This window comes from Brugia malayi, assembly GCF_000002995.4.
Source record: "Brugia malayi strain FR3 genome assembly, contig: Bm_v4_ChrX_scaffold_001, whole genome shotgun sequence".
Lineage (NCBI taxonomy): Eukaryota > Metazoa > Nematoda > Chromadorea > Rhabditida > Onchocercidae > Brugia > Brugia malayi.
The window spans coordinates 17,865,669-17,881,270 of record NW_025062479.1 but is presented as its reverse complement, the minus strand read 5'-3'; the positions used below and the strand labels follow the sequence as shown (position 1 = coordinate 17,881,270).

Genomic DNA, 15,602 nt, shown 5'->3' with positions numbered 1-15,602 from the left:
AAACTGCATGATTAATACAAGTTTTCAAAAAGTCGGAATTATTCCAGTTATTCGAATGCATAGCAACAAGCGTTTCAATTTCGGTTTCACATCTGCCTGATCCATTCCTTTCTGTAGTGAAAGGAAACATTAAATGTTTTCTTCAAGACCACTCATATGTTCTCAATCCCTAAGAATGAATAGAACACTAGAAAATAATTCTGTTCTGTACAAACAAACAAGCGCTTTAATAAAACATGCAGGATCTAGACTTAAAAAGGTGGAGGTAGAAACATAGGTGGTGGTACTGGTGTTGGTCGTATCATTGCGGCAGCTGCAGAGGGAGGAGGTGGTGGAGGTTCGTCGTGCTGAGATATTCGATCGAACCGAAATGCGAACTGCATGAAAAACTGAAAAAAACGTTAGACAATGAAAACGCAATATCAGCTTAAATGAATACGCAAAACATCACACATATATCTTGTTACGCATCACTGTTATATATATACCTTTTGTCACTTCTTTTCATTATTTTGTATATAAGTATAGAACATTTCGATCTGCTAAAGTCTTTCCAGTGAAGAGTAGGGAAAAAGTGTTGACCACAAACATTTTTTCTCTGAGCCCTGCTCAATTCAATAACATAAATTGAACTCATATAATCAATCAACGTGATGCCCTGACTCTACTGCTCACAACAAATTCTAGTAGTTTGGAATTAATGGAATTATTCCAATCCAGTTATGATTGTAATTGTTCAGTTCATATAATCAGACAACGTAAGGCCGTGACTCCACTTCGGTTTCACATCTGCCTGACCCATTTCTTTCTGTAGTGAAAGAAGACATTAAATGTTCTTTTCAAGATCACTCATATGTTCACAATACTTAAAAGAAAGAATAGATTACTGAAAAATAATTATGTTCTGTACAAATACACGAGCACTTTAATAAAACCTGCAGAATTTAGAGGATTTCGATAGCTAATGGTAATTGAATTACCGACCACATTTGAATAACTCCTCTGTATGAAACAGTTACCAGAAATTCAATAACTTACTTGTTTGGTATCTTTATTCCACAAAGTCCAAAACTTATCTTCCGTCTTATCTACCTCTCTCGATGGTATCTTGAAAGCAATCGTTTCGTATGGTTCAGCAGCAAAAAGAATGTACTGCCAACGTTTATCAGGTGGTTGCACTTTTTGTTCGTAAGCTGACATAAACCTACATGTTTAAAAAATAAATTTGTCATGCATTGGAAATAACTATGCATTAATCAGCATTATATAGGAATAACCATTTATTCATGGAGAGTGTATAAAAATACCTATGTCTAGGGGTGACACTTTCAGCAATTTCGGGATAATCAATTTGAAATAGCAAAGCTTGCTGACCCGTTGCTGGATCTCGTTCTTTTGTTACCTAGAAAATGGAAATTGTAAACTTGAATTGACTTCAATTCTGTTACAAAAGCATTATATCAAAAAGTGGCGCAAATAATATACCTTGTAACCAGGTCTGCCAATTTTAACAAATTTCTTTGGTTCTACTTTAACCTGTTGTGGTAAAGGCATGTAAGGCTGATCAGTTGCTTCTTTTGCAGCACGTCGTGCCAAATTCGACTGATGTTTTTTGCCCTGTGTATGCGCTAAGTATGAGCCTAAAATTCTGAATATTAATCCGCAATCAAGATCCGTGCCTCAATTAAAGCTACTATCGAAAAGCAAAAAACTCAAACTATTACGAATATAGATTGTATCGCAAAATTTAATTAAAATTCCTGAAAATATCTTATGCAAGGTCGAAAGAAGAGATTCACAGATTTGTTTGAAAGTTAAGATGTCCACAAAAGCAAGGATGTTAAAATAGTAATGGAATCATTTTATACTTAACTGAACATATCAATTAAAGTAGGAGGTCTGAAGAAAATGAACTATTTCTGATAATCAATGATTTGACTAGTTTTATTTATGCGTCTGCAGAATTATATATTTCACGTAAAGTCCATAGTTATATCTTACCCTCATTGTTGTGCAGTGTTAAGCAAAGTTTGCATTCATAGCCACCCAGATGATTTTTCATAAAATACGGATCCTTTTGCAGATCGATTGTCTCCAACGCCAACTGGCGTAACCTTTCGCGTCGATCAACATTTGCGTCGGACCACGATGCTACTCCACCACCTCCAGTTTTCCCACCTGCACGGTTCTGAAAATCCATGACCTAAAACAAAACAACATGTAACATGGATTAAGCATACTCTATTACTCGAAGTATAACACAGTTAAATTTAGATAAGGAACTTCTCATTAAACTAATGAACATTCCGAGTTTTCACTGTTTTTCGAAGTCGATAGTGATATGGATGTAAGTTGTCAGCGACTTGTGTAAACTAATATTGTAATAAAAGCAAGTGATAGGAAGTACAGTAACTAAAGATGACTCAGTAACGAGCATCATTCTAGTTGTCCTACTGAACATAACTTTCTGAACAATGTTTTGTGCATGTATTACGATTACGTGGCATAGTGCCTTACCAGATGAAACTAAGGATTATTCGTCGTTCTTAAAAGTAAAGGATTTGCGAGAAGCGTGCCGGCAGATACCTGAACGTCATTCCAGATACTTAGTTCCTACTACATTGTATACGAGGTCTCCTTCCCATGGTACAAACACCCTCAACAGAAACATGAAAACAGTAACGAACTAGTGGGTAAAGAGAGTACACGTTATCAGTCTCAAACCTGGCATAATGCCAACGACAACATCAATTCGAAGAATTACTCAAGTCTTTGGCCTTTGGTTTATTTTCTTTCAAATTCGATAACTACATAGCTAATTCGTTCCTCGAAAGAAAAGCACTCAGAAGGAATAGCACTGTCCGTTAATCGATCCTTTCATCCCAGGAAAAAAAACTAATAACAATTTGTCTTGCAAAGATGTATTGCATACGGTATTGAATGAAGTGACGTTGCTTAATTGATATGTACCTAACATTTTTAAAATGAATTTTCTGACGAATGGTGCTTCACTGGGTTAGGGTGTGCTAGTAGAATAGTCGAGACATATTTTTCTTGAAGATTTATGTCGATTCTAGCCTGAATTTCTTGGCTTTTTTTCTGCACCAATGTTCCTAAGTTTACTGAGACGTTTTTCATGTCTTCTTTTGAAAATTCTATTTCAAGAATTGTTTAACTTTGTATTTTGCTTATTGGTGGTTGTCTAGCAACAAGTAATGAGAAATTATCTAAATTATTCTCTAGTCTATCGTTGTCAGAAATGAAGAAATCGTACTAATTTCCTAATCAAATCTATTATAGCATTCCTGAAATTTTGGAATAGAAGTGCTGATATGCAGTAGCATAAAAACTTTGATTTCCTTGTAAAACAACATATGATATTCTAAATTATTTCTCGTTATTCAAATCTCAATATTTGTTGTTGAATTCGAATTCTGTGTTCTAACTTTTGTATCTATACAGATTATAATGCCGTTGTACTGGACAGAAAACAGATATACCGGGGTAGTGAGTAGCTGGGACTTTGTGTATTGGCAAGCTGATCTGATATGGATCTTCATGGTACTTGTATTTCGAGGTAATACAGTGTTAAAGTCAATTCGTAATAAAATTTTAAATATTTTTGGAATTTGAGGCCAAGAATATATTTTTCAGCAGTAGATTGTAGCCGAATGGAAGCTAGTAAACATATGGAAATGGGAAGAGAGTTCCTTTCTAAGGGTCAGTTTGCCGATGCTTTAAGTCACTATCATGCTGCCATCGGTTTGTTCTTACTATTTTTGTTTTGGTATTACTACCACCCTTTTTTACCATCGAACTCTGATTTCAACTACTTTACGCAAATGTGTTTTGAAAGAAAAAGATCTTATGTCGTCAATACATTACAGATTCAGATCCTAAAAATTATCAGACTCTATATAGTCGTGCAACAGTATACCTCGCTATTGGTAAATCTAAAGCAGCGCTACCCGATTTGGATTCAGTGATTAGACTGAAACCAGATTTTATCGCTGTAAGTATTTTTTCTTTAGATCGAAAAATATGTCTAATTTTTAAATCAGATAAACTTTCAGTTAATGAATATAGTTTTATTAAGCAAACTTTTATTAAAGGCTCGCATCGAAAGAGGAAATGTACTGTTGAAGCAAGGCGATATACATCAGGCAAAGGCCGATTTCGAGGCTGCTGTAGGATTTTAGCTTTCGTTTGTGCTGGTTTTGTGATTTGAAACGCATTCTTATTCAAAAATTTGTAACTTCAGTAACTGTTTGCCATCAGCCAGGTTCCAACAGGATATGTCTTATATCTTAAATATATTTATAGGCAAAAGCAGATCCTTCAAATGCAGATGTGTCGAAAAAGTTGTCATCAGTTGAAGAAGTAAGGCAAATCATTGAGGAAGCTGATGATTATTTTGATGTCGGTGACCTCGCTTCCGCAGAGCCACTTTATAGTAGTGCCATAAAAGTAATTCTTCGTCTTTATTTGGCTGTAAAAGTTTTGAGGTTGTTCAGATTCTGATTTGATAATTATGCTTTTAAACCACTTTTACCTTTCAAGTTTGTTTGTTTGAATATTTACATTTTACGGCAGTATGAAGATGTATGATGTAAACATTCTAGATGAGATCCAGAAATTATAAGTCGAGAAAACCTTGTGCCGCCCAATCTATAATATTTCTAGAATTTTTTTCAAGTAATATAAATGCAACATTTTATTGACGTGATTTGTTCTGTAAGGCCGAGACTATATTAAAACTGGCAACACCGGTTCTCATGAAATTTATTTTTTTTAAGTGATTGGTTCATATTTAACCTGAAATACAGAAATTAGAGCAAGTTAAGGTCTTTTCAGCTCTATGTCATTTGCTATTTGGTTAATTTTTATTGTAGAGAAATAGACTTTCAACAACATGTACAGAACAGATTTATGTTACCTGAATTAATTGATGCAGCGGAAGATAGAATAGTATTCGAAGATCTAGAAAACAACAAAATATTTCGTGCTTGATCTGATGATTACTGCTATTTTGTGTATTGTGAAATCATGAGATAATCCGAAGAAAAAAATCAGGTTTGTCAGTGGTATGCGGATTTATACAAAAATCGTGCAAAATGTCGAGAAAAACTCGGAGATGTGCAAAAGGCAATTGCAGATTATAGAACTGTTACGAAGTTATTGCCGGACAGCACGGAGACATTCTACAAAATCTCACAGCTTTATTATTTAACGGGCGATGTTGAAGAATCGTTAAAGTAATGCTTCTTTCAATATATTTGCATTTTTCAAGTCTTTAAGCTATACGAATTTCAGATATTTTACTTAGCATACACTACTTTGAATTGGACTTTGAAAAAAAGTATATACTATTTTGAACGGTGAGGAGCTGTGATACATTACATTGTATTGTCTAAATTTTTATTTTGTTTCAGTAAAGTTATCACCATTTTAATTTTAAGATGGTAATTTTTTTGTAACTACAGTTGTTATTGCAGAAAAAGAGAATAGTTTGATATAGTATCCATACCGCGGAAGTTCCATATTAGAAGCAAAATAGTATTTTTGATTAAAAGATACCAACTTAGGAGAAAGGTAGCATATAATCAGGAAGACTGTTTCAGCCAAGTACGGGAATGTTTGAAATTGAATCCAGATGACGAGCTGTGTTTTCCTTTTTATAAAAAAGCAAAGAAACTTGCAAAAATGCGTGAGTCACTTAATCAGCTAGTGCGAGAAGAACGATGGATGGATTGTTTAGACAAAGCGACGCAAATTTTGAAAACTGAGAAAAAAGTGGAAAATATCCAACTAGATGTTTATAGGCAAACGTGCAAATGTAATCTAAATGTAAGTTGCTTCGATACTCTTAACTGATTAGATTTTCGATCAGTAAACTGGTTTCGAAAGACCATGAAAGTAGAAAAGAATTATCTCTCCCAGCACACAACTTTAATGATTGAGCAGGCAAGTAACTCTATATAATAGCGGCAACTCAAGTGGTAATTTGGAATCGTTCTTTTTTTCTTTTTGTTTCTTGCTCATTGCTTCTTTTGCTACCTTAACTTTCACATTGATATTTAGAGTTACTATACATAGGTGAAATGCAATATAGGGAATTGTAGTTGGGGGCTAGTGATCGATAGTTAGTTGTAAGACTTCTATTTCAACGAAAATGTAGGTTTTTCACTCGAGGAAGCCTTTCGCTGTGCGATTGGCTCCTAGTTGACAAGTTTTTCAGGAACTCGTGTTTAGGCTGGGCATTTTGCTGAGTCGATAGCGGCTTGTTCAGAAGTGCTCAAAGTTGGTGATCCAAATGATGTCGATGTACTTTGCGATAGAGCAGAAGCATTTTTAATGTTTGAAAAGTATGATGAAGGTGTGTGCAAAAAATATACAAAGTTATTTATGTTTGTATTTTGAGGCAAGTGCTTAAATTTGAAAACTCGTGTAAAATGAGTAGACTATTTTTCAGCAATTGAAGATTATCAGAAAGCACTAAGTGGGCATGAAGAATCGCGACGAGCTAGAGAAGGCCTTCATAGAGCGCAGAAACTAAAAAAACAGGTTGGAAGGAGAGATTACTACAAAATCCTTGGCATCAGAAAGTAAGGCATTTTTCATGCTTACAAAAGTTAAGTTTACTAGATAATAACTTTTTTCCATCTTTTTTAGGGATGAATTTTGACTTAAAAATATTTTCACTTTCAATCCTGTTGAGAAGCTGAACTTCCAGAATGTTTGATTTGATAACAATTTTATTTGTTCCTAGTGATTATGACTTGCACTGCTGAAAGAACTCAAGACAATACCTAAAGTCCAGGAATTTCAAGATCATTTTGGATGAACGCAAGTTCGCTCAGATTTAGTCGAATTTTCAAGAAATTTATTTAGAAATGCCAATAAAATGGACATTATCAAAGCGTATCGGAAGAAAGCACGAAAATGGCATCCAGATAATTTCAGTGACGAAAAGCAGAAAAAAATAGCGGAGAAGAATTTTATTGACATTGCAGCTGCGAAAGAGGTTCTTCTTTTTCTTTTCTGACCTTTTATACTAAAGTGATATCCTCAAATACTGACTTAAACCTTACTGTCTCAGATGTTATGACGGCACTTCAAAGGACCAATTTGCAGGTACTCACTGATCCAGAAAAAAGAGCACAATTTGACAGAGGAGAAGATCCGCTGGATCCAGAGCAACAGCAACAAGGAGATTTCCATCATCCTTTCCAGAGCGGATTTTCGTTTGGTGAAAATAGTGGCCCATTTTCATTCCAATTTCACTTTGGTTAAACCTTTCTTTTTCTTTTTTTCTCTTGGAGTAATTTATTTGCTTCTTCACAAAGTTGGGTATATATGGATTATTTCAGCAATTTTTTTTTTTTTTTTTCACAACGCAAGCCTTAGGTAAACTGTCCTGTTGTAGAATTTGGGCAACACATCTCTCTTTGGTGGAATTAGAGTACTCGCTTGCCACACTTTGCTAACGCTCATGTTCAAACCTCATCTAATCTACTTGGACATGTAATTCCTCCTACACATAAGCTTGCATAACATCTATGTAAAAAAACCGTCTTGCATTCTAGTCATCAGAAATGAATCTTTGGTGTGCCCCTAGAAATATGCTTACAGCGAAATTATGGTTATTTGGCATCGCTACAGTTTTCTTGGTAAACGTGAAAGGGTTGATATCACTTGTAAACTTGACAGTGAACATTTTCAATACTTCTGGACTGATAATGAAATACTAGCCTAATTTTTACCATCTCATATTGCTATGCATGTATATATGAGTTTTGCTTAATAAATCATCGAATGCAATATTTCCATCCAAAGAAAAATGTAAAATTTGGATACTTCTTTATGTTTTGGAGGTTAAGGCTGGAGGCCTAGTACCAAACCGTTCAAAGAACTGGCTTTGGAAATGTTCGTACTGGATGAACACCAATTATAGTTATGCGAAAAGTGAAGCAGTAGGCCTCATCAAGTGCGTGACATACGTGCGAAAGCCAGTTTTTGTTTTTGAAAGCCAGTTTTTGAGGTCCAAATCTCTTTCAGAGATTAATGTCTTATTAGATCTTCCTCTTCAATAAAATTTCCGATGAATTTAGCATTTCCCCAGAAACACAATAGAACACCGTATGTGAAGTTCTTACTAGGCATGAGATACGGTAACAGGTACTTGTAAGGTAACATAGAGGACCAGAAACAAAACTGTTGCACCTGAAGGGTCTACATCGTTTACACTAAAATAAAATGAAAAAAACATAAGCATATGCTTTGGGAAACATTACGGTATAAATCAATGCAAATATTCGACTAGTTAAATAGGATATTTTTAAGCGCGAAAGGAATACGGCAGTAGATAACAATGTATATAAAAGAGAAACGTTAATTCAGTTTGTATGCCCATAATCAAGATTTAGGAATGTCTTCATTATATCTTGTTTTTCCCTTAAAAATATGGACGCTTCCATAGATCTCGTCTGGAAGAGGAAAACTAAAATTTTGAAAAGTAGCACCTTTTTTAAAGTTTTGTTCGTGAGACAACACGAACAAGTACAACAAAAACATCAGTAATCATTATCAGGGTGGATTGTTTTGGCTTATCGTTATGAAACCGTAAACTTGGATCTCGAAAGTATCAGAGACATTGTCAGTTTCCTAGCTTACTTACACTGCTTTTTGAACCGTTTTTAAATGACCAGCTGACTGGGTATCAATCTTCCTATCTGACAATGTAAAGGAATCCTATATACCAAATTATATCCTTCCTGATCAAATATTGGTTACATTCCAGATAGAGATCAACTAGTGAAGTAATAAAACTCCCTTGTGAAATTAATATCAGTTACTAGTATATGAATCAATAAACAATATGTTGAGCAGCTAGAACTGTCGAATTTAAATTTTCAATTCTCGAGAGTTAAACGAAAGCTTTTTTTAGATTCACTGAATGAGATAATGGTTGCCATGTGTCTGTTAGGTGTCGTAAAAATGGAGACATCTCTGCATGGCTGCTTCCCACTTTTTAAAATCGTGCAGTAATCTCTTGCGAATGGAAAAATCTGGAACAAAAGTCTTTTCAATATCAATCAGATCATCCAAGTCATCCTTCTTCCACAAACCACATGTGATTCCTGCCATCATAGCAACACCACATGCGGAGGCAAAACTTGGACTGGTGATTCTTTGTAACGGAAGTCTGATTAGAGTACTAATTGTTTGACAAATAAAATCATTCATCGATACACCACCACAACATCTACAAAACAACCTTCAATCACTCAACTATAAAAAATTAAATTTATGTTATATATCAGTTAAACCGACAATCTCGGTCTATAAAAAGTTCAGAACTGAAGAAATTGAAACAAATGATGAAAGTTGAATAATTTGTATGATGATGGGAAGACATACCTAACAAATTCCGTAGAGCAAGTGCCGATTTCGTCGTTAACCGTTTTCCATATTTGATAGATTCGAAATGCAATAGACTCAAGCATTGCGCGGACCATCTGCTCTTTAGTAGTGTCTGGACGAATGCCCAAGAAACCACAGCATGCAGTATCGTCATTTAGTGGAGTCTGGATACCAAAGAACGCGGGAATAAAGTACAAGCCTGCAAATAAACCAATGCCGCTTAATCCCTTACACTTTTTAGTTCTGCTTTAACAGTTACTGATTTGAAATGGGAATTTGTATAATACTAATGTTTAATCCGTAGCATGCACCTTGTGTCGCGAAACTCGAAATAAATCTCGCGAACCTCCATATAACTTATAAAATATATTTAATAAAATTGTGTTAATCCATAATATTGAAATCCGTCTTAATTGATTCCAACACTCATCTTCCCATTGTAGCTGAGATTATCTACTTGTCTAGAAACTTTTAACTGTTAACAAAGGATGTGTGCATTGTTTAATATGTTAAAAATTATTCCTTTGTTTCAAACCAAATTTGCTTGCAATATCGTAAAGGTTTTCTAATCTAATAGTCATTCTTACGAGAAATCAACAATATTAAAACTCATCTCCTACTACATAAGGGTAAAGATCATCTGGTAGCTCTTTAAATCATACCCTGTTGCAAGTCCATGCCCACTATATGAGGATTTGTCTTCGTCAGTTTTCTTGTACCAGCAAGTTACAGTTCGGCTAGTCTTCTTATTTAATTTATTCATTTAAATCCTTTAAGGTCCCCATCAATTTATTCATTCTCTTCATCTTATTCGTAGATACTCTACAAAATTACCAGTGTATTGTTGTTATAGATTAATACCTATGTATTGCGGTTGCTAGTGAATAAAATCGTTACAGCAGATCTTTTAATCAATGTTTATAGCAACTACAACAACAATCAAGGAAGGCACTTGAATATACGAAAGATCCAATTCGACTCTAAGCTACAAGTATCAGATAGTCCCAAGTTTCACTACATCTTGTTTTATGTTAAACACTACCGGTTAGTTTCAATCTAGTTCATAACAAAGCATATGCTATCAACAAATGTGATGGCTGAAGATGTAGTCCTAAACAGTGTCATTTTTTAAAGTAAAATAAAAAATATAGTTTTTACCAGAAATCGAGCAACTTTGAGCCATTCGTGAAGTAACTGTGATATCTTCAAATAAGCCGATAGATTCTGCCCAACGCAAAATTATTGCAGTATCCTGAGAGCATCCTTCCGCAACAAATTTCACTGAATTCGGAAATTTCCACCCGACCAAGGGGTATAAACCTTCAATAGCTAATAAGTAATTCAACACAATAAAAAAGAAAAAAATGAAAAAAAGAATATAAATAAATGAAGCACCTTTAAGAGAAGAGTGAGGTGATGCGCCAGTATTGACGTCGACAAAGGATCCAGTACCAAGTGAAACTACAATATTATTTTCTATCCAACAACCACAAGCAAATAGAGCACTTTGCTGATCACCTGCCTTGCATAAGATATACTATTATTTCATCATTATAATATCATTCAGCATATTTTTTTGTGACCAATCAATCCAGTTTTATTAACTTACAAGATTTAAAATTATTTAGTAATGGAAACGTATTTATTAGTGAATCTTAATTGCCTTTGAACAAAATCACTCTATCTAGCAAAATGGAGAATAACTACAAGCGACTTATCAACATTAATGTAAATATAAGATAGAAAATAATGAATATCGCTAAAGTATATGTAGAAAAAGTCACACTATGTGGCAAAAAGTGAACCTAAATACGCAGAATATTAATGTTTTAAAAAAAAGGACGACGAAGATGTCAGCGGTATGTGGAACAGCAGTTTTATGTGACAGAGAAATTTTCTGTAAAGAAAATTGTGTTATAAGATCAAATTAACAACATAAAATGAAAAAAAAAAAAAAAGAAAAAAGCAAGCACAAAGTTGTTACAAATGAAAAGAAAGGTTACTTACGGCAGCAGCTACAATAATCGGAGCGCCAAATAACTTCTTATCGGTAACAGCAAGCGTCACTCCAGCAGAAAACGAAAGACGTGGAAGAACTGATGTAGGAAAGGAAAGGAATTGCAATAAGCTGTAGCCCCACTCCATCTGAAGTGTAAACCTGTTACAGCTGATAATAAAATCAATATTATTTTCATTACCTGCAGCAGGTTGGCTCACCCTCAACTTAACAGCATAATAAAGAAAGAGTGAATTATTACAAGTCTATTTTTGGTTCTTTTAAGGATATACTTCGCAACCACACGAAGTAAATATTTCGTGTGATACAGAAATTACAACAAAGAAAATTGTATTACACAGTTAAATCAATAATATAAAATGAAAAGTAAAACAAGCAAGTAGAGAGTTTATGAAATGAATAAAAAAAATGCACCGTGTAAGGATCAAACAATCCTGTACTACTTGCGTTAGAAGGTTCACTAACACAAACGACACCACCAGAAAGTTTGTATATTAACCAAGTATCGAGACAACCAAAGGCTAGTTTTCCTTGCTTAAGCAGTCGTTGCATTTCCGCATTCTAAAGAATTATAGTAATAACCAAGTTAAACGCTTATGCAATGATATGGAAATTTACAAACATCACTACTCAAAATTTACTAACTTCAGCAAGAGTGACTAAAAAACGATGAGTCACCATCGCATTTAAAAAGGAGAATATTCGAGCAGCCATACATCTTGCAGACCGCGTTAGTTTGTGCAAGATATAACCAATTAAATTTATCGCCTGTAATACAAATGTAAAACAAGAAAAGTTTAATCATAATTTTTGCTGGATGGTAGAATTTATAGCGCTATATTATATAATGTTTGCAGTTTAATAAATTCACTTGTATAATTCATTACCACATATTCCACTAAGTCTAGAATGTTTGAAATAAAAAGCTTAATATTAAAAATGAAATAAATACTTTTATAGACCACGAATTGTTCCACTTCTTACATTCCTCCCGTGCACGACAATCTTTCCAAGTAACTAGTCGATGACAGGGTTTTCCGTTTTCCCTGAAGCTGTGGAAATGAACCTCTCACTTCAAAAAAGTAAAATTTATTTATAAAACTTACTTATTCCAACAAATGAATGTATTCCTTTGGCAGCTAATTCCCATACCAACTACTGCTCGTGCATCACGGTTTGTCTTATTCACTGCAATCAAGTATTTTTAATAACGTTTAAAAAACTACCCCATTGTTGTTTTTATCGATATTGCCCTATCCTCTTTTGTGGATAGATATCCTGCATGTGTTTTATAGGAATAAAAAATTAACGATGAAATAAAGTGATAATTGATAAGATGATGAAGTAATTAACACAGTAATGTATCTGGATAATAATAGTAAACATACAAGATTAATTGATAAGACAAATATAAATTGTTTAATAAAGAAGTTTAAAAAACGTTATTCTTTGATGCCAAGAAACTTCATTCATTTTTCATATTTCGCCTAACATTGAGCGCTTGATAATTTGTCCCAATAAATAATCAATCCATACAAAGTTCAGAAACCAATGTAACCAACTGATTCCAAAGAATATCAGGATCAATTTCTGCGCGAAGACCATCCTCAGTGGCACCTTTAAACTGGACACTAATCTGAAAAAAAACTTAATGATGTGTTATCATATTAAAGAAACTGATAGCGCTTGTGTCAAAACAACGATTTTGTTGACAGTATGCTTGAAAGATCAGTTGTATTAGTTAACCACTGAAAGCAAAGGAAAAGTTCGCCATTCTCACTAGATCCAGTTAATTTCATTTCTTATACTGAAATAATAAAATTTCACGAAGGACTAAACATGACGCTGAGTTGGGAAAAGAGCCAAACTTCAAAGCTTTAAATTTAAATATTTCGGTACTTCAATAAGAACTGTTACACTTCAAAAGAATATACAGCTTCCTCTTACTGATTCTTTGGAATAGCTAACGAGTCGGCAACGTGAATCGTACAGGCAAGCCTTAATTGCTGTCGTTCCAATATCAATCGCAATAATGTCCGTTCCTCTTTTTTCGCCGTAATCTCCTGACTCAAGCATTTACCTGCTAACGACACTTATTACGCTTATAGTTTTCCTATCATTTACCAATTAGCGTGATGAGTAATACGATGATAATAAAAGTATCAGGATTTCAGGGTCGTATTTCAGAGATGCTTTTCCTTTTAAGCCAATATTTGCAAAAAATAAAGCAAGATAGTTGATTAGATCCAAAATCATGTCTACCGTTTGTTATGCTTCAATTCTTACTCATTCTATCTTTCTTGGTCTAGAATTTCCCCCATCAACCAACAAACAATTTAATAAGTGTAAGGAAGAAATATAGGTGCTGGTATATCTTCCTGGAACCTGTTATAATAAGTAAAGTTAAAGGAAGAAATAGAAGGTTAGTATTGTTCGGAAGAATGACACACTCTGCGACATTGCCATGAACATAGGCGAACTGTTCCACAGTCTGAACAAATTGCAGTTGACGACAGAACGGCGTGATGAATGTGTCGTCCTTCTTATCAACATTATATGACAGCAACCGGCCTATCTCCCTATGATGACATAGTAACAAACTCACCTGTTCCCTTCGATTCATCATCCTCTTTCATAAAACCTTATCCACTCTGATAAAGTACTCATCAAAAATATCCAAATATATTGAAATCTTCCTGCCTCTATTTTCAAAACCTTTCGATAGTTTTAAATGGTCTCAACGCAAATATAAAATTCTGAACCGCAAGGAACACACCTAACGATGACGTGGCTTGTGAATTACATGCAATGCAGGTTGCAGTGCGGCTCGCGACAGACTGACTGACTGATGACGACATCTAAAGGGATACGTGTTTGACATGACTGTCCACGCGATCGAAGTGCATAGAAGAGAAATGCATTGTTGTGCTGTTGTTAAAACTTAGCTGCTTAGAACTGTCAGTTCTTTTAGTCCTCACTTTTTTTTTTTTGCAGTTAAGTTCAAATTCTATAAAAAATCTTAATTTACAAGTGTTGTATAACACTGCGATAGCGAAATTCATATTCCAGATTATAATCTCATTTCCGATCAGTTTCATTTTTACCTATAATCATTCTATGTACAGGTCATTATTGCCTTACGTGCTCCACTTCTAATCGCAAAATGCGTCAAAAAAATAAAAAATCATTTTTAATCACTTCACTTGAACTGTCTTTGAAGAATACACCTAAGTTTAAATTTTATTTGGAACAGATGAAGATGAAATTCCTAATACAATTAGGACAATAAAACGTATCGTTTAAATGTTGCGCTCATTGATTCAAGGTCATCTCTGGGTTTAATACTGTCTCATATCGCACACACACCTGCAGCAAACACAAATAGTATGTGTCACATACATATAATAAATATCAGGTGAATATGCATGCATGCATCTACAAAAAGAATCATAAATTCAAAACGATGGCATCATTTGCCATTGAACTGAATCGAACTCTATCATAGTATTGCTTACAATAATTTCTGACAATTGCCAGCGTTCGAAATTGTTTTAAACTCAGTGACCTGCCGAAAATTTTTTTCTTTTCGTCAAAAATTTTAGCAACTGAAAAAATTAGCAAAGATCTAAATTACCGTTTGGAAAATTTTAATTGATATAAATTTAATTTATTTTGTGATAGCCTTGATATTACCTTTTATTGCTTCTAGTTCATACTTCTGATGGATCATATTCAATGATGACAAATGGATTTTTGAGGTATACTTCTAACAATACTGACAATACCGATTATAGTAGCACTGATATTGGATGCTATCATCTGATTTGATTGGTATGCATAATTTTATTTAAAACTAAGGTGCTATGTGGAATAAACACAATACTTGTTATTACTCATCTGACCGTTTTTCGTGAATGTTATTTCAGCTTCAGCAATTTCTATTCTTTGTTTTCCTTTCTTTTACTTTTTTCCTTCTTTCTATATCAAAGACATCTTCATTTGTCTTTTCTACCGAAATTATGGATAGCATTTCAGCTCTGAACTTAATCTTTGATATTCTCAACCTTATCAACTTCCTATTACTTGACGATCGAGAGTAAACAGCACAATATATTGAAGAAATCTAAAGTTCTGATAATTTGATTTGAGCTTAAGTAAGATA

General features: G+C 34.1%; 3 protein-coding genes across 4 annotated transcripts; 1 reads left to right on the top strand and 2 right to left on the bottom strand.

The window, feature by feature from the left end:
- Positions 1 to 251: 251 nt before the first annotated feature.
- Positions 252 to 2,200, bottom strand: Bma-repo-1 (Uncharacterized protein; the record flags this gene model as incomplete). Its single annotated transcript, XM_001898012.2, has 5 exons — positions 252 to 389; positions 1,039 to 1,204; positions 1,308 to 1,402; positions 1,486 to 1,640; positions 2,002 to 2,200. 5 exons carry the CDS (start codon positions 2,198 to 2,200, stop codon positions 252 to 254), a joined length of 753 nt encoding a protein of 250 aa, XP_001898047.1.
- A 1,268-nt stretch (positions 2,201 to 3,468) lies between these two features.
- On the top strand, positions 3,469 to 7,461 carry Bm2953 (Uncharacterized protein; the record flags this gene model as incomplete). 2 transcript variants are annotated; one of them, XM_043075244.1, is made up of 12 exons in its annotated part: positions 3,469 to 3,577; positions 3,655 to 3,762; positions 3,888 to 4,012; positions 4,113 to 4,187; positions 4,324 to 4,467; positions 5,074 to 5,255; positions 5,622 to 5,847; positions 6,253 to 6,376; positions 6,473 to 6,605; positions 6,892 to 7,024; positions 7,135 to 7,288; positions 7,427 to 7,461. In XM_043075244.1, 12 exons carry the CDS (start codon positions 3,469 to 3,471, stop codon positions 7,459 to 7,461), a joined length of 1,548 nt encoding a protein of 515 aa, XP_042931178.1. The 2 variants fall into 2 exon arrangements, with proteins under 2 accessions (XP_042931178.1, XP_001898046.1); XM_001898011.1 differs by lacking the exon at positions 7,427 to 7,461 and having other exon boundaries at positions 7,135 to 7,293.
- Positions 7,462 to 8,982: 1,521 nt separating this feature from the next.
- Positions 8,983 to 13,516, bottom strand: Bm2952 (Uncharacterized protein; the record flags this gene model as incomplete). The annotated part of the gene is made up of 11 exons (XM_001898010.1): positions 8,983 to 9,265; positions 9,421 to 9,622; positions 10,582 to 10,743; positions 10,819 to 10,945; positions 11,431 to 11,568; positions 11,855 to 12,001; positions 12,086 to 12,208; positions 12,393 to 12,486; positions 12,547 to 12,628; positions 12,977 to 13,076; positions 13,388 to 13,516. The coding sequence occupies 11 exons, from the start codon at positions 13,514 to 13,516 to the stop codon at positions 8,983 to 8,985; spliced, it is 1,587 nt and encodes a 528-aa protein (XP_001898045.1).
- Between the last annotated feature and the right edge of the window lie 2,086 nt (positions 13,517 to 15,602).